Raw genomic sequence first — 26,609 nt, forward strand, 5'->3', positions numbered from 1 at the left:
TCGGAGGCAAACAGTGTTGGTTTATTCTGTGGTGAAAGAGATTAAAGATCTCTAGACCTGTGCACACACAGGTCATTAAAAGCAATTTAACTTAAGCACTGTAATGAGTATAATTAGCTTATATTATACAGTTCGCCAATAAAGTTTTGAAACAGATTAATAATACTAAGAAATATACACGTCATTGTGCGAGGACTCCGGATAGAACTGGTTTGGAAATAGACTACATACAAAAAAGTTAATGAAGACTAAGAGTATAACACTACCATATCTGAAATATTGGACATAAGAAAATTGAATAGGCTGAGAAACCATTACGCCTATTCTTCCCATATTATAATGAACAGTTGCATTACTCATTTCAACTATATTGCTGCTATTTAAAAAGACATAAACTGTAATATAACATAATTTATAAAGGGAAGCATAAAATGTCTTTACAATATTATACATTGTGAGAGCAACAGAAGCTGAGCACGAACCAACAAATATGAATCCCAAGCACACCAATAAGTGTTTTATTCTAACTTTAACCTTCTTACACAGTTCATACTTAATATTTAATGTGAATATACAATAGTTTGAGAAGTGTGTGTTAGTCCAGTGGGAGTACACAGAGTTTTTTAAACTTCATAGGCTATTGCATATTTCGAAAACGTGGCACATGTAAACATACGTAGCGTTATAGCTACTGTTATCACTGTATGGTGTTTTTATATACGTGGTAGGTCATTAAAATGAATCGTTTCTTTATCTACAGAGTTTGCGTAACCTTATTAAAACCCTGCTTTAAGCAAGCTGTCACATAATAAGGTTGGTGAATTCTCTGCAGGAGCATGCGATATATATATTCATCATTTGGTGGCCAACAGCAAGGAGACAAGAAAGCGACCTTCTCAAACTCAGACAATGGGTGGTCGGCAGCCCCCTCTAGAGGTCAAAAGGCAAAGAACACTACTCGATGATACAAACTGTCACCCATCTTTCACAACTCAAGATAGGATACAATGTTGATAATAATGCGGAATTTCAATCTCAGTTATTAAGCAGTATTTGTGCAACCATGACCTGATAACATAAAACTAAATTTACCAATAGCCATGAGGTTTCACCATAGGCGGTGCTTTCACAGTGGTCATAGCATGTGAGCGTGTGTTACTATAACCTTTGCTCTTCTGCATTTTCCTTCTATTTCTCACAAACTCAATCGTTTTTCCTAAGTTCACACCCAGAACTCATTACCCACCCGTCGACTGTGGCACTGTTGGGCTAACTGTCCAATTAGCACTCGCTCCCTGTGTCATACTGAGAGAGAAAACAGGGCCATATGGATCTTTCTGAAATTAAAGAACTTTTGAGGAATACATTAATCAGCCCTATTACCCACAGAGATCATCTATCACAGATCTGAATAATACATCCACAAGTGTGACCTCGAACAAGGACAGGCAAACTACTGTGATTTAAGAGCTAGGGCATAATTTCAACTGACCTAATTATTCTTTGCCTGTGTTATTGTTATTTTTATATGTTTGTGTAATGCCTTATGCATTGTTGTATATTGTCCAAGACTAATCGCATGGCCGAGCACACAGAATAGAGGTTAGAAAGTTTTAGAAATATGCACATGTTGGAAAGGGTGAGAAATAATTTCTCACACAGCAGGGCTTTTAACACAGCTACAAAATACCAGGATCTACCTAAAATACTTAAATAACCAAAAACAATGGCCTAAATGGCCTTTTACTGTAAAAGTATTTAAATCCATGTATATAAAACTGATGTCTTTATATGTAAATTGCATCGTTAAAATAACATTCACCTGTTGTTTATTATATTGAAATACTGCTTTACGTCCGTTGTGGACGGACCATAAACTGCGTGGGAAAACAAAAACTCGCACCCCGCCCCGACACTCTCTCACACAGACCGTGGGGGTGACCGCTTTCTGAAAACAGTTACGATGTGATGTGTGCAGGGAAACAACATCTTTTGACGGGAAAACAACATCTTTTCGACTGACAGAGAGATCATGAAGCTCACGCGGTAATAACTTAAACTTTGTTTAAAACTTCCTTTGGTTCTTCATTAAAACAGAGATTGCGCTTCAGTGTTCTGAACCAATCGAGAACTTTGTTGAGAAAGTTACATTTTAACTTAGGCCTATTTATCGAAAAGACAGCTTTTTGTTTACGACTTACAAAATAATGATTAAGGATTAACGTTAGCCTATTTGGCGAGCTGGGATTTGTTTTACTTCTCGCTTTTTGTTGCAGGGATTTATTCCGCTAAATTAAACACTATGAAGAATGTCAAGCAGACACACCTTGGTTTAACAATTATGTTGTTAAATGCCAAATTAAATAAAAAATCTCAATACGCAGAGTTTTGGTGATCTTGGCCCAGTTCGTGTGGCCCCTGTGGACACGAGTCATGCACCTCACGGAAATGTACGGGACCATCCTGTCACCGAACTTTCCCGAGTCGTATCCGAAAGAGACCGATCTACAGTGGAATATAACCGTGCCTGACGGATATCAAATACGACTTTATTTTATGCACTTTGACATAGAGCCCTCATACTTATGTGAGTACGACTACGTCAGGGTAAGTACATGTGAATGCTTTTAATTTCCGAACACCTTTCTGCCCCCCAAAAAATGTTAATAATAAAATAACTAGATTAGGTTAAGGAATAGTTCACCTTCAAAATACAGAATTCTGACATCATTTTAAACCAGTGTGATTTTCTTTCTTTCTTTTACAAAACACAAAAATCAAACACAAAAGATATTATGAAAAATGGTGCGAAACAAAAAACGCTGGTCCTCATTGACTTCTATTGTGTGGACGCCAAACCAATGCAAGTCAATGGGGACCTAAGGTTTTCTGTTACCAACATTTTTCTAAATATCTTCTTTTGTTTTTATAGAAAATAAGTAACACAGGGTTAAAATGAAGAGGGTGTGTAAATAAAAACATCATTTTCATTTTGAATGTGATTCCTGTAAAATGACAAAAAAATACTGGTGGTTTCATGTTATACTGATAATACATAATCGCCCCCCAATAAAAGATCTCTGCTGAGCAACCATATAAATTCTATTTCTATTGGATTTAATGGTTCTAATGGGGATTGTATTGGTTTTAATGGGAACTGTATTGTGCACTGTGGGTCTCTGATACTCTGTATGTATTGTTCTGTTGGGGTGTTTCTGGCATATGAGAACCCAAAAGAACACCAGTAAATCCTATTAATAATGAGAATAATAGCGGATTTAGGTTTGTAATCAACAGCTCATGGTTCATATAGTGGTATTTGTAATGGAAACCTTTAGAAATAGGGATGGTGTTCATGGTGCATGTCATTTCCAAGTCCAAAGATACAATAGTTGCACTTCTGATTATTGTTACTTAAGTGTAAATTATATTACATCATAACTTTTTAGTATTCATTGTAATCATCATAAAGAGCTGTCGAATCTGTCCGGACAACCTTTTGTAGCTTTTGCTTACAAGCATCCCAGTCTCAGAGTGCTATTTTATAAGTTGGTAATGGGGCCGGCAAGTGTTTGACGGACGGGTCTCCCAGATACCCTGGCACCCTGATGGAGCTAAAAGCATTTTTTCCCAAGAGCCAATGTACTGCCCACACCAAAGGGGGCATATTCATATTCAAATACCCCCAGCGGGTGCCACAGCAACCTGCTATGGTAACAAGCTTTGGCGTGAGCTTCTGCCAGACACAAAGGGCACAGACTTGCATGATGACAATAGCACACACAAATATAAATGCCTACAGGGAATCAAATATAGACTTCTCTTTGTGTTGTGTAAGACACTGCTATTTACAAAGAATATGACTGCATGTGGACAGAGACATGTTTGCCTGTTTTTATGTGTTTCTGTAGAGGTGTGTTTGCCCAGTTTGAACCCTTTTAAGACATTTTAATCGTAGGATATTTTCAAATGTGATTTTGTGTGTCATAGTGCTCAGGAATGAATTGCCTCTGGTGGCTAATCGTGGGTTACACACCGTTCATTGACACGGGTAAAGTAAACACGCAAGCTGGGAGCCAGATAAGAGACATGTTTGTGAGTGTGTATGAGGTCTTGGCTGTTTTATCAGTCTGAAATGTTTGGATGTGCGGCTGTGCCTTTGATTTATGGTCTGGCGGTGTGCCACGTCTAATTGCACTAATGTGCATGCCAGTTTTTGTGCAGGTACTTTCTTAAATTGAGGATTGGCAGTGTTCTTCCTGTGTAATTTGTGTGGTTACACTCAGAGTTTGAGAATTTGGGAGTGTTCGTATTAAATTATGTGTCTGTCTGTGACTTTTTACATCTGTTCATGCAAGCATGAATTTGAGTAATTGCCGAACTGTCAGTCATCTGGTTGGGTCATATGTGTTTTGTAAAAATTTGGAGTATTTAAAGGGATAGATCCACTGATCTATGTAAATGACTGGATTGTGCCTAGAACTAGGGCTGCTCGATTATGACACAAATCATAATCGCGATTATTTAACACGATTACTCATTAACCTTTTAAAACTCAAAAACTTGGCTTTTAAACTCTGAATTTAACTGAAAATAAATGTAATGAAATGGCACTGCTGAACCACTGTAAAGGAAATGAGTGCGCTGTGGATTTATCCTGCAAGAAATGAGAGGATCCTTGCAAAATGGAATGCGGCACAATAATCGTTTACCTTCATTATTCTGTTTTTGCAATTGATGAAGGCCAAAATTGACGATTGCGATTAATTTTCGATTAATTGCACAGCCCTACCTAGAACGCTTAACCAACGACAGGAGGTGAAGCTACTGGAAGCGATCGCGCCGCCATCTTGGTATGCCCAACTGACAGAATCGCCATTGATTTACGGTAAAAATGACGATCTAAAACAACCCGAAAAGTTTTTAGTTCACGCGTGTGTTTAAATTCTTCGTTAGTCTACTGATCTGATATGTACCCTACTGTAATGAAAATGAACGTTACTCACTCAATATCTTATAAGACGGGAATGTACTTTAAATAATTAACCATTTACTTGCTTAAGACATTTGCGTTGCAAGAATGTACTGTGAGACCTTAGCTACAGAAACATGGACTGGTAAATAACTGTTTGATCATTAATATGTTATAACTCCCTATTAATTTAATAGAACGTTTGTGCATACCAATATGGCGACGGGGTAGCTTCAGTGTAACGACGTCATGAGCATTTCATTCATTTGTATAGATCATTGGATAGATCACTCAAAAAGTTAAATTCTGTCAACATCTACTTATGCTCGGCTCATCACCCAATTTTGAGTTCAAAGTTCACATTTCTCTGTACAAAAAAGCATAAGGTGACCAAGGTAAGGAAATAGACACAAATGTCATTGGTTTAAGAACCCAAGCCTGACAGTCCTTATATGAAAGAAAATTTGCGCTAGAACCTCACTCTGTGTGCCACTAAAGAATAAAATGAACGGGTGTGGAAAGTCATGATGTCATAATATACATTTTTGTATGAAGTATTACTTTCTCTGTACAGTATTGTGAAAAGTGTCTGGACACTTGTGTGTACAGTATGTATATTATTTATAATTTTTTTGTGGTGTGTTTTGTAAATGTTCACACAGTTGTACTCAGAAAGCGATGAGCTGGCTGTGTTTTGTGGCAGAGAGAACACAGACACAGAACATGTGCCCGCTGATGATGTCATCACGTCCCCCAGGAGCATGCTCAGTGTGGCATTCCGTTCAGACTTCTCCAATGAGGAGCGCTACTGGGGGTTCGAAGCGCACTATAGTGCAGTTGGTAAGTGTGGAGAGAAAGAAAAAATACATATTTGTGACCTTGGACCACAAAACCGGTCATAAGGCGTGTTTCCGGCCATTTTTTGTTTGCTCAAAAAATATAGTTTTAATATATTTATGGTAGGAAATTTACAAAACATCTTCATCGATTTTTACATAATATCCAAATGATTTTTGGCATAAAACCCCCCCGATAATTTTGACCTATACAATGTATTGTTGGCTATAGCTACAAATATACCTGTGCTACTAAGTACAAAGACACAATAGGGGCAACCATTGCAGCGTCTATACAATATAAATAGAGATTTGTATGCACAGATACACTGGCCCATCGTGTTGTCATTGGTTTTTATATTGTTAACTATTAGATATTAATTATTAAAGCAAGTAAATATTGATGCCTTTTTTCTTAAAGGAATAGATAAAAAATGTGGGTCAAACTTTATTTTACAGTGCCTTGTTACAGTGTAATTATACACAAGTACTGAGTAATAGAAATGAACTACATGTACTTACTATAGGGTTAGGATAAGGGTTTGGTTTAGTGTTAGTTACATGTAATTATGCATAATTTATTGTAAATACTACATGTCACGTGCGTAATAAAGGCACCTTATAAAGTGTTAGCAAAATTTCTTGATTTATGTCAGTTCAAACCTGCATGTTTTTCTGCCACGCATAAAAGATCCTGAAAAAAAACCTTCACATGCATCTTTTCCATTTAGCGACTTCATAGGTTTTCCAGCTCTAGTTCGTTTTATGATCACACGTACGCACTTTGAGAAATGATCGTAAAATCATCAAATTTAGGACGGTTTCTATGCAACATACAAATGAGACCCCCGCTGTGTTAATTGTGCCTTTGGCGCAGGTGTGACGTTGTGACATTTGATGTTGCATGACATCAAACCTATTTTAAGATGTTCCTTTAAGCATTGTTCTTTAAACTAAATATAATCTGCCAAACCCTTTTTTCTTTCGGCAGATGTTGATGAGTGCAAAGACAGAAATGATGAAGATCTCGTCTGTGATCATTTCTGTCACAACTACATCGGTGGCTTCTACTGTTCCTGCCGCTATGGATACCTGCTTCATTCTGATAACAGAACATGCAAAGGTAGCGTTTTGAAATACCTGTAATGAAGCCCTGACAGCTGTCAAAACGGTTACCTTTTGCAGTCAACCTCAACAAAAGCCCTTGACCTTCTGACCTATATCTAAGTGGTGCCAAATGCGTCATTGTGTAAGCAATATTTATGTGGCTCGATAAGGAAAATCCTATAAGCGGCTAAAATCGGAAGAATGTTGGTTAGTCGCTTAAGTTCCTGTCACTAGAATTGTCATCTGCGTGTGCGTGTGTACATGGCCGTATCTACAACAATGTGTCCACATTTATGTTCTTGGCAATCTCTTGGCTGACCAAGTGCTCTTGGCTCTAAACTGCATACTTCACATAGAATAAATCTTCCGGATTATCTAGGATTAGTGGCTGGAATTTATAATTATAAAGCCGTATATAAGAGGCAATCCTGTTGCAGGTTCGTCTGAGTCTTCATTGTCAAATAAAGAAATTGCAACATATTTAAATAAGCTTGGCTTGTACATTGTTAAATCTGTTAACATTATCATGATTTATGTTCCTGCAAAGGGCTGCTGTTATAGTTATGTGTGTAAGTGTACGGTCAAGTGTTTCCAGGTCTGTTTCATGTCTAGCCTTTGCCCTTTGCCCATCTGATTGTAACCGAGCGCCTAACGCTAAATATTTACATTTCAGCAGTCAGTTAGATGTGGATAAACTGGTGAACTTCAAACACACGATTAGAGCCATAGCGAGAAGCTTACATGCATTTCTATACAAGCATGACATTCTCATAACTGAAAGATTCTAAACACGAGATCTAGAGTCAAGCAACAAAGTGTCTTTGTTTAGTCATTCTGTCATCACTGTACATGTGTGTTCTACATAGATTCAGTCATTTGAACACCGAATGATATTAAAGGATATGTGTTTTTGTGTTGCAGTCGAGTGTAATGAAAGCGTGTTTACGGAGCGGTCCGGAGAGATCACCAGCGCAGTTTTCCCTAAACCGTACCCCAAAAGTTCAGAGTGTGTGTACCGCATTGAGCTGGAGGAGGGCTTTCAAATTACTCTGGAGTTTGATGACACCTTTGACATCGAAAGCCACCCTGAGGTCACCTGCCCCTATGACTCAATCAAAGTGAGAATTTGGCAACTTTTGAAATTTTACATTTTTACAGATGTGGACATATTGGAGATATTGTATATTGTATAAATTGTCTCATTAGAAATGGACTTAAAGCATACATTAAGAAAAATCCAAAGCACATTTAATTGTATTTATTAATATCAAAATTCATTTATTTAAATGTTATTTAATAAAGTACAGAAAGAACCAAGAGCACTTGGCCATAGAACGTTACTTAAATATACATTAAAACATAAAAGTGTATACACTATAAAGCACCACAATTAGACAGTAAAACACAAACAGGAAACTTTAAGCCAAGTGTGCACAATAATTTTTGGCAATTTATGTTTCCTCAAAACATAGTCAGATGATAGAGTAAAATATACAAATTAAAGTTATATACTATTTAAAATAGATAGGCCTACTATATTCATTCTATCCAAAGATTCAGGCTGGAGACAAGGAGTTTGGCCCGTTTTGTGGTGACCGATCACCAGGGAAGATCCTAACAGGAAATAACACGGTCAACATCCTGTTTCACAGTGACAACTCAGGGGAGAATATAGGCTGGAAACTCACCTATACCTCCACAGGTCAGCAAAATAGGGAATCTGATGGTACATCTGACTATTGTATGTAAAGTGCTGTAGAGAATGGGGCGCTAAATGTTGTTGTTTTCAGGTTCTGAATGTCCTCCTCCTACATCACCGCTTAATGGTCAGCTAGTGCCCCTGCAGTCCAATTACATATTCAAAGACCACATTACAGTGACCTGTGACCCTGGATACTCACTCAGACAGGTCAGGCAAAGGTTATCACTCACTTTTGATAATAATGTCCGTCTAATTCCAGCTAATGTTATTGGTGTTTTCCCCCACATCTGTCACACAACACCCGTCATCTGTCACAGGGTGAGAAAGAATTTGAGCATTATCAGATTGACTGCCAGAGAGATGGAACATGGAGCAGCGAAATCCCACGGTGTAAAAGTAAGTCTTACTTTTACTTTGGTAACAGCACACACTCTTTTTTTTCTTCCTACGGTCTCTCACTTTTCATTTCTCTCTTTTCTTCTACTTTTTTTATGCTGGCACCAGAGAAGGAATCTCAAAGGAGTCGTCGTTCCCTTCCAAGTATTTTAACCAATCAGATACTGAGTTAAACCGTACAGCAATGGCTGGTAGCCCAACAATATCAACATAAAATTTCAACCCCTAGTGCAATGAATTTTGAATGAATGAATTTTGACTCAAAATAAAATATATTTTCGAGTGAAATAGATTAAGTCGATGAAGATTAACGAAGATGCATTTTCATATTTCAGAAATTAGGAAACATTTTGAGCCTTCTGGGCTAAACAGGATCTGTGATATGGTATGGATTCGTGTTAAGCCCATCCAACATTACAGTAAACCCCCTTAATTAATAAAAATATTTGATTTCAATAAACAAGGTGTTGATGATTTACTCAAATAAGTATACATTGTAAGATATTGTCTCCATCTACTGGTAGAAATTGTAATGACATGACTTCTGAGTTCCAGCAAACCAGTGTAAAGAATTTTAAATATCTTAGTTTGATGAGAAAGCAAAATGCACTCAGATTTTCAAGACAAGACAGAACGGCCTTATCCGTTGGAAACGAACAGCTCGTTTGGAAGATGGACACTGAAAGTTTGGTATGATTTACATTTTGATTGGTTCATCATCTCAGATCCCACCTGTCAAAAATCATTTTGTGGCATGACCTAGTGCAAAATCCACCAATCACATTTAAATCTAAATCTTCCTCTTTTTCATTTTGTACATTGTGCTGTTCCTCTCATTCTGTTTGAATAACCTCTTCTATCTAATTCCTCAAACAAATCATGTCTTCATTTTATTCTGTCAAGTTCATTTTATTATGAGTAAGTTTTTCAATTTTATAAAAAATATATTTTAAAAACTCATTCCTAATTATTCATGAAAGTCTTTATTCAGATCTTAATACTAAGAATTACACACTCTTCTGTCACCTCTTTCTCTCTCTCGCTTTCTCTTCTTTAGTGGTCGACTGTGGTCCAGTAGACTTAGTTCTGGGTGATGTGGTCTTTGAGAACTATGAAAAAGGCACTCTGTTCGGATCAAGAATTCAATACAGCTGTAAAGACTCTCCCCAGATCAACAGTAAGTATTTCAACACTGTTGGTCATTTATTTGACTGGAGCCGTATTAAGAATCTCATGACTTTATCATTGGTCCTACAGACACTTACATCTGTCATCAGAGCGGACAGTGGGTGAGTGAAGCCGGGACATCATTGCCCACCTGTTCACCAGGTAAGGTGTGTTACAGAAATTAAGTCACCTATATTTAAACCGTCTAGTCTATATAGTTATGTTGCATAACAATTATTTGCTTTTATATAGCGTTTTACTATATCGGAAGGAATAGTTCAACCCAAAATGAAACCTTTTCATCATTTGCTCACCCTCCAGTTGTTACAAGCCTGTATACATTTATTTGTTGTGCTGAACACAAACAAAGATATTTTAATGAAAGTTTGTAACTTTTGAACTACCATATGGGAGTCAATGGTGACCCAAAACGGCTTAAACTTTTCCTTTAACAGTTTTGCTATACTTTAAGCGTTATCTTAAAGGCCCCGTTCACCCATCACATGTTTCTCCTCAGTAATTCAACCTCAAGCTCCAAACCTGTAAGCATTTCTTTCTTCATTGGAACACACAAGGGTTAATTTTTTCAAAATGTTGATGCATTTATCATAGAGTGGAGGTGGATGATGACTGGAGCTCAGTCACAAACGTCCCCATCTGTGTTGCATAAACATTAGAGTTCACCAAAGTATACAGTCATTGTCACATATTATGTTTTCTGTAGGTGATAATGAAAGTATCTCAAATGCAAATCCTGAACTCCAGCTTGCCACTCCACTAGCCAGCACTCCACTTGGTAAGCCCTAAACTTCACTAAATGTATTATCAAATCTTCAGAGTTGTGCATCTGCATTGCTGCATTAATCAATTTGCCCTTGCTTGTATGTTTAAGTATGTGGCGAACAGTCACAGCTCTTCCCAGCACATCAGAAGCGAATTGTCGGTGGGAGAACAGCATCTCCGGGACTCTTCCCCTGGCAGGTTCTTCTCTCAGTAGAAGATGCTTCACGTGTGCCCGAGCACCGCTGGTTTGGCAGCGGAGCTCTCCTCACCCCATCCTGGGTTCTCACGGCCGCCCACGTCCTGCGTTCTCACCGTCGTGACCTTTCCGTCGTCCCCGTCGCTCCTGAACACATTTGTGTTCACCTGGGCCTGACCGACGTTCGGGAAAAGCACGCAGCCACCAATCGTTCTGTAGAGAAGGTCATCCTTCATCCACAATTCGACCCCCAAAATTATAATAATGACATTGCGCTTGTGAAACTCAGCCAGGAGGTGGCGCTGTCAGAGCTTGTGCGACCTGTTTGTCTTCCAAAGCCTGGCGGAGAAGGTAATGCCCTGATGCCTCTGCCCAACACAGTGGGTGTGGTTGCCGGTTGGGGCATCAACACAGCTAACGCTTCAGCATCCATCAGCGGTTTGTCCTCGGATTCGGTCTCAGAGCTGCTTCAGTACGTGAAGCTCCCCGTTGTGCCACAGGATGAATGTGAAGCTAGTTATGCGTCACGCTCTGTTAACTATAACATCACCAGCAATATGTTCTGTGCGGGCTTTTATGAAGGCGGTCAGGACACCTGTTTAGGGGACAGCGGGGGGGCCTTTGTAATCCAGGACATCCGCAGTGGAAGATGGGTGGCACAAGGACTTGTTTCCTGGGGTGGCCCAGAGGAGTGTGGCAGTCAGAGGGTGTATGGGGTGTACACCCGGGTGGCAAACTACGTCCACTGGTTGCATACTGAGATGAACATAGATAGCTGGTGGTGAGGGAGTAGGAGTTATAGTGGAGCAGTAATGTTCGGCCTATATTCTACCTTAAAGGGATAGTTTACCAAAAAATGGAAAAATCTGTCTTAATTTACTAAAGCTCTTGTCATTTAAAAAAGGTAAGACTTTCTTTTTCTGCAGAACACAAAAGAAGATATTCGGTAAGAATGTCGGTAACCAGTGGTACCCATTGACTTGCATTGGTATTGTGTCTGTACAGTAGAAGTCAATGGGTGCCGCCATTGTTTAGTTGCCATATTCCAACAAATAAAGTCATACAAGTAAATGAGGGTGAGCAAATTATGTCAGAATTATCATTTGTGGGTGAACTATCACTTTTTTCTTATTAGTCTTCTTTTTGTGAAATGTTTTTATAATGGCCCTTTAAAGACGTTTCTATTGTCATTTTATCTTTGTTCAAAAGAACACCTGTCCAGCTAGAATTACTGCATGTAGTGCTAATTCTTCATTTTGGTAAGACTCACACTTCTCAGGACGTTTCTGTATTTTATTTAATCATGTTATTATCGGCAGTTTTAATCTAGACACAAAGTATTAGATCAAAGTCCACTAATTCTCTGATGTTATAGAAGCTATGATGTGCGCAGGCTGCCTGAACCTATCAAACGTATATATTCAAGACAAGGCAAAGAGGTTTGTACTCACTTTACTTATATGTGCTTCTTATCTTCTGTCATCTAAGAAGTGGATTATCTGCTTCAGTACTGGTTAAGAGGTTTAACCTTCAAAGACAGTGTTTAATCCAAATGATACTATATAAGCAACAATCATATGGCGTAATGTCTGTTATCATCCAGTAACACAGAATTATATTATAGATCATGTACACCACTGAAAGACTTGGATTTCCGTTACACTACATAAAGCCTATTCGCAAACTTTCAAATTATAATGTTATTATATGAATCTCACATTCTTATTAGAAGCCATAAAACATGTTTAGTTTTTGTTGTATTTGCACATATATGAATGTATTTTTAATAAAATAAATATATTTCAAAAGATATTTCAATTCTTGTTATATTACAGTCCCCCTGTGGTTTATTTATGTCTATGTAGTTTTTTTAATATGTTTTAAGAAAAACCACGTGCAAGTGTATCATTTTAAACCAATGTTTACCAAAGACTGATAAAAATATGTTTTTTTATGACATCATAACCTTTTAACCAATCACGTTCACAGATTTGAGCCATGGAAGGATGGTGCATAGACTCGGAACTGAAATGTTCCAGCTCTACTTCTGCAACATGCGCTGCTCACATGTTAAATAAGGCATGTATTCACATATAATCGATGGTCCGAGCTTGTGCGATTGAATGGAGGTGTGGACTAATTTTCCTACCCATGTAAATTTATATTCGTGTTTACTAAATATAGCAAGGGTATAAACAAAGTTACATTCAAATCATTTTAAGGCATGAAGAAATTACCACAGTGAAAAGATTAGTTTTACGTGATAAAATATAATCGAATACAGTGGGACTTTATCTGGTTGTGCTTGTTGAATTATTATTTTTAGTGTTTATGTTGTTAGCTTCATCCAGACGGGCGGCTCCTACAGCCCTCTGGTCTGTAAGTAATCTACTAGTACAAAGCAGTCTTCACATTTTTTTACACTTTGAAAATTGCCAGAACCTTTCAGTGAATTTATTTTAATTTATTTTAAAATGTATTAATATTGACAATTGATAATATTTATTTATAGAGATTCTCTTTCTTCGCAGAGATGATGTATTTTTGAGTTAGCATTTTGAGTTCCATCACCCTAAAGTCTATGGTTGTTTTGAATGGGTTTTTGGTAAATCCCCTGAAATAAGGTATGTGGCTAACAAAACCTTTTCAGGTTTTAATATGACATAAAACACACCAGTTATAACCCGCTTATGATTGTTTAAACTTGTATTGTGTCTTAAAAACGGAGGTTGCTAACAAGTTGCTAAGACCGACTTATTCCATTGGCGGGGACGTCATACGCCATCGCACATATAGACTTACCTAAAGGATTATTAGGAACACCTGTTCAATTTCTCATTAATGCAATTATCTAATCAACCAATCACATGGCTTCATTGCATTTAGGGGTGTGGTCCTGGTCAAGACAATCTCCTGAATTCCAAACTGAATGTCAGAATGGGATATGTCAGAATTGGGCATCGTTTAAATGCCACGGCCGACCTGAGCATTGTTTCTGATCCCTTTATGACCATCCCTTTATGACCACCATGTACTCATCCTCTGATGGCTACTTCCACCATGTCACAAAGCTCGAATCATTTCAAATTGGTTTCTTGAACATGACAATGAGTTCACTGTACTAAAATGGCCCCCACAGCCACCAGATCTCAACCCAATAGAGCATCTTTGGGATGTGGTGGAACGGGAGCTTCGTGCCCTGGAAGTGCATCCGACAAATCTCCATCAACTGCAAGATGCTATCCTATCAATACGGGCCAACATTTCTAAAGAATGCTTTCAGCACCTTGTTGAATCAATGCCAGAATTAAGGCAGTTCTGAAGGTGTCAAACACAGTATTAGTATGGTGTTCCTAATAATCCTTTAGGTGAGTGTACATCTTACAAATAATGCAACATGAGCACAAATCTCTAAAACCATTGTTGGGGATTCATTCACAGAGTAATTACTTACAAGGGAACACGTTTGTAATAAAGTTTGAGAAAGTTGTCGGAGGCGACCATAGTGTAGTCTGTTTATAGCGTCGTGTTAGCTTTTTACTTCTGCCAATAGTATTTAGGCTTCAAAAATTGCCAATATTGTGTTAATCTGTTTAATAACACAAAACATGTAAACGCCACAAACATTTGTTAATCACTGATCCTATTTGTCTTGCGATCTTTCAAAAGTTTATGGGTAAGGCTTTCGGTAGAGGGAAACAGTGGGGCGCTAACTTCCGGATTATACAACAAAAATACATAAATTTAAGCACTCTGGAAAATAAGAACAAAATTAGAAATGTTTTAGTGCTTTTTCACTTACAGTTTTTTTCCAACCAAAGAAAACAGTTGAAACATTAAAGAAAGTTTCATAGTTTTTATTGTCAAGGCTGAACTCAACCGGTTCGACCTCCAGTCAAAGTAAGAAAACATTACAACATTACAGCAAGCGAGAGCCGGGACACTAGAGTAAATAATAATGACACGTGCAATGAAAGCTACGAGCAGATTCTGCTTTGGCTAGCGGCTCTGATTACATCATAAAGGATGTAGAACGGCCACTTCATTTCAAAGAACATATGCTGCTTAAATGGAGAATAAGGAAAAGAAATAGACAGCGTGTGGTCAGAGATAGAAGGCTAATCATTGAGGAAAATAACTTCAGAGGCGGCGAGGGCTGTAAAAGTGAAGATTGTTCAATGGTTGGTGATGTGTGATGGCTGGTGTGCTTTATGCATATCTTCTACCTGTGACATCCCCCTTCTGTAAAAGAATGTTCAGACATACGTTTTAAATTTTTCCTTCATATTTAACAAATTACTTCTTGAAAATGTGTTATGCTTTTTTAATCAAATGTATATTTTAGAATATACTAAGGATACGCCCATCTTACCAACCTGTTTGTCAGGGTGTGGTCAGAGGGTGGTGTCTATCCTCGGCTGTTGGGAAGACGGCCCACTCCGATACGGTCGATTGGAACGCTAACTCGCCGTCGTGGCAACTCAGCTTTCCTGTTGCCACAAAGTAAAAATATATTTTTTGTATTCTTTTCGATAACTGAAAGATGCACAACTTTGATTTTCCTGTACAATACATAAAATTCAGTTACGGAATCCAACCTTGGCCTTTATTAAGTGATGGTGCAGTACGAAACTGCACTATCACTTAATAAAGGCTTTCATGTGTTTATTAGAACCTTGACCGAGTCGAGATTGGATCATGCGCGAGACAGTGCTCATTTTGTTGTTTTTGGCTTCTATCCTGATCTTATCAAGTGCTTAAGATCATTTTGTATTGGAGCTGTGTCCGAGCCTCGGGCCATGCTGAGTGACACCGTGTGCTCCGTCCAGCAGATCGGGGAGATCGGAATCATTCACGGAAATAAAATGTGAACCATTGACTGGAAGTGCAGTGCTCCAGTCATCACAGTTGGACTGTTCCTGCCCGTAAATCGGTATCAGGCGTTTGTTATGTCAGACAAAACCGCAATCCACACCACTGTGACTCCACCCAGGTAATTTAAGGCACTTTAACCGTGGGCTACAGACAAAACATTAATTTGCACTTTGTGAACTTAGAAACACACAAACACGCACATGCAAAGTTATCAAGCTGTGCATGACACACTTCGGCCAATATAAACATACTGTTGAGCCACATCATATCAAAGCCTACAGTTCAGTTCATCTTCAGTTCTGGAGTATAGCAAATAACAAGTGTTTTAGATTTCTGAGAATTCAAGCTTAACTGTTATTGCAAATTTGAAAGTCATCTAGAATGAGAATGTCAGAACATTGCTCTCTCTCTATCTCTCTCTCTCTCCCTCTCTCTCTCTTTACCTCTGCTTGTTGCTCTTGGGATCCATGGTGCTGATTGACAGCCGGTCAAGTGGCGTGTTGGATCCGGGGAAGCTGCGTTTTCTTTTGGTCTCAATGACATCGTTCTCCAGTCTGACCAGTTGGTCAAGCAGGAGCAGTTTCGCGTTCACGGCTCCTGAGGTCTTCTGCTCGGTTTGACCTCGCTGGACACGCCGGTCCTCCACAGCAGACGTTTCCACATACTGTAGCAGAAAGAGGTGGAAATAAGGTTGAGTGCATGCTACATATCTGTTGGTTCTTAGGTATAGTATGAAAGAAAAGTGTCCCTTTCCAAAAAAACTGTCCATAATAGAACATTGGATGAGTTGGTTTTCAGGGTTAAGTTCAAGGATTTGTCTTATAACGAATTAGTCACAGTATCTTTTTTATACACATGTATGCTAGTTTACCCATGTTTTTATTTATGACATTTCTGTATAGAGGAGAGCAAAACAAGGCATTGAAAAACAATGTAAAATATATTAAAGGGACAGTTCAAAAGTGAAAATGTTGTAATTTTGTATTTACTTTCACACCATAATGTGTGAAACATTTCTCGAAATAACTTATGTTGTGTCCCACAGAAGAAATGTCACATACAGGACTTTTTCTTCTGTGGGACACAAAAGTCTATGGGGGTCAGTGTTGTTTGGTCATCAAGGTTCTTCAAAATCCCTCTTTTGTGTTCTGCAGAATAGACGTAAGAAATTTAGGATTGGAATGACATCAGGGTGAGTAAATGATGAAAGAAATTTCATTTTTGGGTGAACTATCCCTTTAACAATGAAGTACAACTAAACTGCTATTCAACTTTTCTATTTACATTTTTTAAGGTACAATGTAGTAAGTTAAAATAACTTGTTATTAAAGTTTGTGTGTACATTGTGTCTCCAAAGGTGGCCTACACTATGTGCCTCACCAGCTCTCTCATAAGTCATATTGTCACCCTACCATGTACTGTATATGTGTGTACTGTATATGTCTGTCCCCTTATAACCTGGACTCACCTCTGGTCTTTCCTGGGGCATGTGAAGACTTTCAGTACTGCAGTGGAACAAGGTCAATGTTAACAGACCCGAGAGCAGCACGCATCCACAACCCAACATCTATAATGCAAGCAAAATGATTACTGACAAACTAAAGTGCTGCACAGTTATACACAAACAAATAAATACACACACACACATATATATATATATATATATATATATATATATATATATATATATATATATATATATATATACAATAAATTGCATAGGGCTTGCATATCTTTTTTGTTTTTTCAGAATATGTTTAGCTTACTATTTAAACTATAAGACACACGCTTTTCAAAGTGTATTATCAAGTCCTAGTTTATTATCTGTCGAGCACATACACGCACATCAGCTTCAGCACCGTGTTGAGTTACTGTGATACAGGGTGGTGTTTATATTCATCCAGACTCCATCTGTGAAAATACACTCTGACTGGGCGGTCCCGCAGCCGTGAGAGTGTGAGAATGCTTTTAACACACACCCTCTACACAAACACATGAACTCAGCCAAAACACAAACTCTGACCTGCACCCCTACCTGTGTGTCCCCAAAACACATGCACTCTTACTGTAACCACACAAAAAACATCCTCAAGGTACATAAAGGAAAATATTTGACAGTATTGTATTTTACCATAGAATTTAAAGTAACTGTATTATACGTATAAGACACCACCTTCGTCTCATTCCTCTGCAGTTTTTAAGGTTAATTTGAAACTCGATTTAAATCAGATTAAGATCATGTTAGCGCTACATTGTGACTGCCGCCTGTTGTCAGATTTGTGGAATTACAGCGCAAGTTAAATTACCTCAATGAAATTTGTGTGAATTACATTTTTAATAAAAAAATAAATGTCACCTTAAATATATATTCGTATAATCATATGAAATATTCACAGTGGATATACGTTATAGGAGACTGCAATCTGCACAATATTTGTATAAAATGTTTTATAATGTTGACAGCCAGGCAATGTTAAACAAAAATGAAATGATGTGCGATCATTGGTGTAGCCTACTTCGATTTTACAATGCAGGCTACTTAATGTACGCAAATAATATACGATTGTCGAGTCAGAACTTTTTTATTATTATAAGTTCTTGTTTTTTAATAATACATGCAATTTATATCGCATGCCAAGTAAAAAACTATAGTATGGTTTAGTTCCCTTAAAAAAAAACTTTTAACTTCTCATCACATATCCTTACACATCACTGCAAATTTAGTTCCAAACACTCTCTCAACTTTCAGCAATAATAAAAAATCCTCTACGTGACTTGAAGCCTTTGCCGTATCATTCTGTGGTTCTCAAATGTCAATTGAACTTCTCTCATCAGTCATTTGAGCATGAGTTTTTATATCTGTATCTAGCGCTCAGGTCTGGAGCACTGAGGTGCAGTTTCTCTCCTGCCCCACGACCGGGGAAATGCATTGTCCAGCAACATGGGCTAACTTTAGCATTTTCCGTCCCCAAAAATAAACAACTCCAACCATCTCCCATTGCCCACATACACTTCACAGGACACCCTCTCTGTCACACACACACGTTCAGAGACACACTCTCAACACTTCTCTGATATCACACATGATTTCACACCTCTGTTTCACTATTGCAACGATGCGACATCAACAAGATGTTTCCAAAACTTAAACATCTATAAACGTGTTATCAAACAAGCTGATGATACTATTAAATGAACAATTAAAAACTGCAGCCACCCTTGTTGGGGTGCATTGTTGTGACCCCAAACAACCTTCAAGTTCCTTTAAATACCTCCCCAACACCTGCCGGGTCACCTTTCCACCCAAACACATGCACACACAGCCTTGAAGGAACATGCAGGTAGATCTGTTTCTCTCTCCGCAAGGTTCCTTACCCTTAATCTGATTTGGTTTCAGTCACACGGGACAGACAGATGGACACGGCGCAGTTCCTGGAATTTCTCACGTTCTCTGCCTTTGGTTCCTGCTGTTGTCTTTCCCCGTTTTATAGGCTCTCGCCGGGAATCTCCACTCCAATCGGTTGTCCCGATTCCTCTGACATCATTTCTGGAGGTTTTCCACTGTTGCTCACCCTGGAGCGGCTCTCTCATCCTCATTACGATTACAAACTAATAGCAACCCATGGGATCAGCTGAACAAATCTCTGTGTGTGTGTGTGTGTGTGTGTGCGGGTCACCTCTGTCTAACATTTGTTTCTACTTCTCTTTCGGTCCTTCTTTGTGTCGCTCTTTACTACAACCACATAGAAATGGAAATTTACATGATGTCTTTATCGATACTGGAAGGCATGGAAACATTTGCTCGTGCCACTCAGATTTATCTCCATGTCTTTCCAGATGGAGACTTCGACTGTGTCCAAAATTGCCCATGTGCAAAGGTTTAAGATTTCATTATGAAGAGCATTTCCCATCAAATTCGAGACCTAAAATCTGATCTATGTGATTTCTAGACTTCAGGCTATAATCTTACTGTTTGTAAGTTAACAATAGTCTCATTTGTATTTCTATTCAGCATATGACTGAGAAAGAGAAACATCTGAAACAACTGAACAATGAAAGCACAATCGCAGAGCAGGAGAATGCTCTGAAATATCCAAAATCATATCTCTATCAATAACCAATATCTGAACCCTATTTCAAGTTGTCTTAGTCAATAACGGCGTGTGCGCATCCCATCGAGATGACCCGCAGTGACGGAGGCTGATGGTTACCGGTGACAGTAAATGAAGCCATAAACGTTATCCATCTTATAATTCACTCATCAAGTCTTAACTGGACAAACAGTTAATCTCTTTCTGTTTTTCTCTTTGCGACGGATAGGAAGCATTATGTTGTGCAAAGCTTCCAAGCAGCCTGTCTGTTCTCACACTATATTTATCTGCACGCAGAAGCCATCTCTCTTTACTACCACTGTTAAATAAAGAGCCTGTCCACCTCACTAAGATTTCCCTACGATGATCCCCGATCTCCCTCTATACCTCTTGTCCTCTGTACAGATGAAACAAATGAGGCGTGCACGAACGCTCGTACAGATGAAATTCTTATATAAATCGATAACTGTATGTTAAACCTATAAAAACTTGATCGCTTAAATGTTGCTCTTTCATGGCTCAGGGGACTTCAAGTTATCATGCGTCATTAATGGATTGCAGAATTAAAAACAAATGTGACATTTGTTAACATGCAGTTGCATAACAAGTGCATTATGGAGCTACGAGCAATAAAATTACAGTAAAGTGTGAATAACATACAGAATCTTACATTGGCTTGTAAGCATTTGACTTTTGATTGTTTGGTATTCTGAGAATGTGATTCATAGTCTTAAGTGTTGAGATCTTTAAAGCTGTTTTTTTTCAGATGGAAATCGGAAAAGCTGAATATTAAAAAAAAACAGAGAGACGCTTTACTGTCATTGTAATAAAACAACATCATTTGTTTGGTAGCTCACAGAGACCAGCAGCAGAAGGAAATACAGAATATCCAAAGCATATAAATAAATAATTTAAACAAAGGTCTCCAACTGCTCTCCTTTAAAGGTCTCAGCTGTCTAGGAGAAAGTATTGAGTCATTAAAGAGATCTCATATCCTTTTTACAAGAGGAAGATGAGAAAACTAAATGTAGTATGCTGTGAGAAAATAGAGCTAGAAAGGAAACCTGTTTCTACACTTATTGAGATGTGGATCTGCACAGTTCCGTTACCCAAAATCCTCAGGGTGAGGCCAGATCTGTGTGTATAGCGACCAGACTCAACACAACCGTATTTAACTATAATCAGACATGAAGATGTGTGTGTGCGCAAGATTCTATCTCTGTTTTTTATTGCTAATCTACAAGTCCATCTGTTGGCAGGGATCTTGTTGAGACTGTGTGCATACATCCAGGTGGATATGAAATGAAGATCTTTTTAATTGCGAGTCTTTGGCATCGCATGTGTGCATGCAACTGAATATCTCTGCCATTTTAACGTTACGTGGTGTCGGAAACGTCTCCATGACGATGGTCTTTTAAAAGAGGAAGACCGTCATTTCTGGCCCGAGCTGTTAGGATCCCCATGCTCTCTTGAACATGATAGCTTTCGCAGTGATCCAGGCATTGCATTGAGTGTTCGCTGTAAAAAAAATCCTACGTCAATTTTGGGACTCAAATTGTATTTTAAAGAACAGTTTAGATGCATGTAGATTCGCAAATGAATGTAGAAATTTATATGTAGATACCGAATGTGTACCAGATCAAAAATGCTTAAAGTTCCAAAATTGCATGACTTTCTTTCTCGTGCAGAACACAAAATAAGATTATTTGAAGAACGTTGCTGACCAAACAACACTGGCACCCATTGACTTCCGTTGTTCAACTGATATATTTCTCAAAAAATCTTCTTTTGTCCTCCACAGATGAAACACGCATATAGAGGGACACAAGGGTGAATTCATGACAGAATTGTTATTTTTGGGTGAAGTATCCCCTTAAAGTCATGTTTTGTGTTTGTATCTGCCCTTCTCAAAAAGAAGTTCAAGTCTGCTATAAGTATACTTCTTTTCCATAAGGATGCAGATAGATGTTGCATCCGTGCACTCCGTTTGAACCGTTGCGTGTTCGTGATGCCTGTTAGCGTGACGAAGACATTCTAACCGGTATCCAGCACCCCGTCCCATTTCGATCTTGGCTCACGTAGCATCCATTCAGAGCAACTAAGGGTTTTCTCACTGTGAAAACACACCTGGCCTAGTAATGACCCTTCTAATACAACAATAAAGTCGGTGTAATGTCAGAATAATGTCGGAAAATACAGACAACGCATTCAATCCCCCTGCTTGTCATTAATGGGACTCTCTCCCCTGATGATGTCATCCGTCCAACTGCCATTGCAAAGCAAGGACTTCCGTGAGCTCCAAGGAGACGGGGGTCACTGGATCAACCACTTAGCCATTGCGTGAAAAAGAGGCTAAGAGTAGCCATGCTGGAGCGATGTTCTTCCTGCATACACAAACTTACGGTAGCCCGAGCTGGAAAAACTGAGAGTGATTTACACCATGTGCCCCGCATGCCCGGTTACGTACTATGCTGGGCGTGTAAAGGTAGGCTCTCTCGCTCTCTTTGCGTGCGCCCAGCGGCTCTTCGCCGTGTTGATTTAGCGGCCTGATCCTAATCTCTTTTGAAATGCCAATTTTCTAGTAATCAAAACACCATCTATATTTAGTTTCCTGACGGCGTGTCATTACGTTTTATGTGTGATGCTTGATAGCATAGCCGGACACATTCTGACATAACCTCACCTATTAGAAGGTCTGTCACTTGGATCCACTATTTAGAAAACAAGTAAGAATGGACTTGGCGCAGCTTTGGTATATTTGAGTCATGTTTCAAAGCAGATTTCTTATACAGTTTAATTTGTAATTGTGGAAATTGGCAGGATGTTTAAAACTGTTCCTTGCTATGGTCATTCCGCCCATGGAATATTGTAGGCGAGTTCAAATGGAGTTTTCTAAAATCCTGGATTGCATTTATGGGATTCTTTCTAAATTATGCTATTTTCCTCCATGTTTTCCCAGTAACGCGCTTCAAAAAAGTGACACTAGAGTTGTGTGTGTGTGAAAGGACGGTGAGAGGTGGATTAAAGGGGTCCGCAGCTGTGCGGAGCTCCAAGACTCTAAGAGGGAAACTTGATAGGATGAGAAGTTCGGACCGAAGACGAAACATTGTGTATGGGTGCAGAAAGGGAGAGACCGAAGGCTTTTTTCAATCTGCAGATACAGTGAGATAGTTTTCTCAGGCTGTTGTTTTAGCCACTGAGAGAAAAACCATGTGTGCGGATTTCCATCTTTGTCCGAAAAACCCTGAGAAGTACCAAATCCCACTATCTGCCTAAAGCTTATTGTTTTTGCCACTTAGTGGTGTACAGGCAACTGTGCACCTGTCATGGATGCTTGATAATAAATAAGAATGCCATAAGTGGAAATAATAGGAAATTCTAATGAAGAGCTAACATGCACAAAATATTATGAACTGCTGGGGCTAGAGGCTTTGAAGGCATAGTTCACCCAAAAATGAAAATGTTGTCATCATTTACTACGTCTTTGTTCTGCTAAACACAAATTAAGACATTGGAAGAATGTCAGTATCCAAATATATCACGGACTCCCATAGTGTTTATTTTTCCTTCTATGGCAGGAAATGGGGGATGAGATCTGTTTAGTTACTGACATTCTTACAAATATCTTCATTTGTGTTGAGCAGAACAAAGACAGGTTTGGAACAACCTCAGGGTGAGTAAATGACAACGGATAGTAGTTTTGGGAGAACTATCCCTTTAAGAGTTCAATGGACAGTTTCTAGGAAAGGACAAAGGGGAAAAACTGTAAACTGTGTCATTGTTAGAAACACAAAATGAACAAAGCGATTAGCATGACACACTTTTTCCCAATTTGAACTCATAATCACTTGCCCTGGGACCACCTTGCAAAGAGAGAGACAGAGAGAAAGAGAGAGAGAGAGAGAGAGAGAGAGAGAGAGAAACAGAACGAGAGCATGAGAAAAATGATGATGACAGTCGTCACCTTGGAAACGGGCAGTGGTTACCCAAGTTTAAGGTAAACTTCCTCTCCACCCACCTCCCGGCTTCTCTCCCTGCCTCTCTGGGAGGAAATTGGGGTTACGCTCCCACCAGCGGGCCAAATCTAAAGTTTCCCCACATTTATTCTGAGAAAGAAGCAAACCCAGAGGAGTCCCTCATGTTACTGAGAGAACGACAGAGAAAAGACTAGAAACAAAAATGATGGGGTGAAAATCAGATGACAAATACTGAAAAACGTAATTGTGCAAAGAGTGAAATTTATGTTCCTCATATATAAATGTGAAAAGATTACATTAAGAATGATTGGATTAAATTAATGCCAACGCTATACAAACATACGTTTTCATTGAAAAGGCTTTACATTTATGAAAAAGATGAATAGTACATGAAAAAGTAAAAAAAAAGCAAAAAGGTTGAATCTTTATGATTTCTCATCATTTCAAATAGTTAACCAGTTGTGACATAAAAGTGCATATATTTGTAGAAATAAGATGCACCTTGCTAGTAAAGAAAATAAACTGCAACACATGTCACCCCGCTGAAGACAACATGATGCTATAAATTATCTTCTGACACAATGAAATTTAAAATATATTTTACCTTTAAAATCACCGTATTTACCTGAAAAGGGAACCTGTTTCCTGTTGGGACCAAAAGAACGGAAAAAAATGAGCAAAAGAGAGAGAGCTAAGGTGAGAGCTGAGGATCGTAGAGCCAGTGAGGCATGTGATTGAGCTCATTGTTGAGTAAACATCGGCTGACAAGGAAAACACTAACGCTTCCTCTTTCCCAGAAGCCCACTGGGACTCCTCAAAAAACACAGACGGACCGCAGCGTGTGTGGCAACAGAGCCAATGGCCCTGCTCAGCATGTGTGACGGAAATTATGAGCAAAAGTCTATGATAAAGGTGAAGTGATCTACTGTAGGAAACAACATAAACAGTTTCTACAACATGCTGTAGAAAAACGATTCTTAGCAACTCGTCTCACTGACTAGCAATTAATTTGGACTAATCAGTCTTACTTTTAGATGTGAATTAGACTATCTATCTTTTGATGTGACTGACTTAAAGACGTTTTGACTAGATGTCAAGAAATAAATTTGGTGACTAACTTGTAAGACTAGTCTAAGCAGTTTATGCAACCGTCCTTTCCAGTCAATTATTAAATGCGTAAATCCCTCACGGCTGTCAATCATCTCTAAATCTCTCACGCGCACAATAAACTCTAAATGTATTTTTCCCCATTGTTTCTAAATTCACTGTTATACCACGTTTATTCAATGTAGCAAGGTTTCATAAAGCAGTGCCCACAGTAACATAATTAATGATTGTAAACAAGTATTCTTCCACCAGGGATGGCAAGCAACAAAACCGCAGGTGCGCAGTACTGATGTAATAAGGCCACAGGTTGATGCTTAACCAATCAGAATCCAGGACGGAAACTATTCATGGGTTTGCCGTCACACAGCGGTGCGGCACCGTTTGCGGGAACGTACAGCAACATGCGTCTGTCTGTGATAACAGCAAATCTCAAAGAAATGGGTTCATGTTTTACAATATCCTCTGAGTGGGCCTATACAGACCCTGCGAGGTCCGTGTTGGAGGAAAAAACATGCCCTGCAAATCCGTGGCCACAGTTTTCTCACATTTCTTACGCACATGAACCTTTTATCATTTATCGATTATGAAATTTTATCAAAATACGGCCAAATTCCCATACCAGTAACAAATGGTTTTAATTCATAAACATGATTTTTTTTAAATAATGATTTTTTTCTTTACTTAATATGGACATTATTAATTATAAACATAATAAACATTTTTAATCTAGTTTCTATAAATTCTCATTTCTATAATCAATTCCTGTAAATGTGATATACTCATTTTTTTTAATTTCTAGGTAGAAATTAGGGTATATTTATTTTGAATATATGTATTTGTGGTACGGTTTTCAAGGATTAATGGTACTATTTACAAAATTGAGGGCACGGATTGGAAACTTGTGGGTGTGGTTTATTAATCTACAGACACGATTTGTTAAACATGTGGAAAGAACTACACAAATGTCGCCTCGGATCTGAAGTACTCATGGGCTCCTCAAGATGGCGCCCACGCCAAAAAGGTCACGTGTCTGTTTTATGAACAAAGCCTACGTAGATAGCAGGTGATGAACAGTATTTCTAAATTGCAATGTTGTATTGCCGTTTGAAGAAATATTTTGTAATCCATTACGATTAAATGGCACTTTGTTATTGAATACTGCAAACGTTTATTGTAACAGTTTATTTGGCCTTTGGGACAGCATGAAGATGCTTTGTATATAAAAATGCCTGAACATTTAAGTTACAGAATGAGAAAGTTAATGTATTATTAATATTTACACTAAAGAAACGTCTGAAATGTATTCATCCTAGCTTTGCTCGACTTTTGGACGCAGATCGGCTTCCACCAGCAGATGTCACTGTACCCTTACCGTCGCACACCATTGGCATTTCATTCAT

General features: G+C 38.5%; 2 protein-coding genes across 3 annotated transcripts; one reads left to right on the top strand and one right to left on the bottom strand.

The window, feature by feature from the left end:
- Window positions 1-1,921: 1,921 nt before the first annotated feature.
- Window positions 1,922-12,985, top strand: masp1 (MBL associated serine protease 1). Of its 2 annotated transcripts, XM_079482247.1 has the most exons (12): window positions 1,922-2,046; window positions 2,385-2,607; window positions 5,635-5,812; window positions 6,800-6,931; window positions 7,837-8,033; window positions 8,470-8,617; window positions 8,706-8,824; window positions 8,935-9,013; window positions 10,071-10,190; window positions 10,271-10,342; window positions 10,905-10,976; window positions 11,073-12,985. In XM_079482247.1, exons 1-12 carry the CDS (start codon window positions 2,033-2,035, stop codon window positions 11,942-11,944), a joined length of 2,226 nt encoding a protein of 741 aa, XP_079338373.1. In that variant the 5' UTR covers window positions 1,922-2,032; the 3' UTR covers window positions 11,945-12,985. The 2 variants fall into 2 exon arrangements, with proteins under 2 accessions (XP_079338373.1, XP_079338374.1); XM_079482248.1 differs by lacking the exons at window positions 10,071-10,190; window positions 10,271-10,342; window positions 10,905-10,976; window positions 11,073-12,985 and adding an exon at window positions 9,122-9,494.
- Window positions 12,986-15,000: 2,015 nt separating this feature from the next.
- Window positions 15,001-19,492, bottom strand: ostn (osteocrin). The gene is made up of 5 exons (XM_079482206.1): window positions 19,410-19,492; window positions 17,503-17,601; window positions 16,478-16,698; window positions 15,536-15,649; window positions 15,001-15,401 (listed from the first exon to the last, which is right to left on the bottom strand). Exons 2-4 carry the CDS (start codon window positions 17,599-17,601, stop codon window positions 15,568-15,570), a joined length of 402 nt encoding a protein of 133 aa, XP_079338332.1. The 5' UTR covers window positions 19,410-19,492; the 3' UTR covers window positions 15,001-15,401; window positions 15,536-15,567.
- Window positions 19,493-26,609: the final 7,117 nt, after the last annotated feature.

The sequence above is a fragment of the Barbatula barbatula genome (assembly GCF_947034865.1).
Source record: "Barbatula barbatula genome assembly, chromosome: 19".
In the NCBI taxonomy this organism is placed as follows: domain Eukaryota; kingdom Metazoa; phylum Chordata; class Actinopteri; order Cypriniformes; family Nemacheilidae; genus Barbatula; species Barbatula barbatula.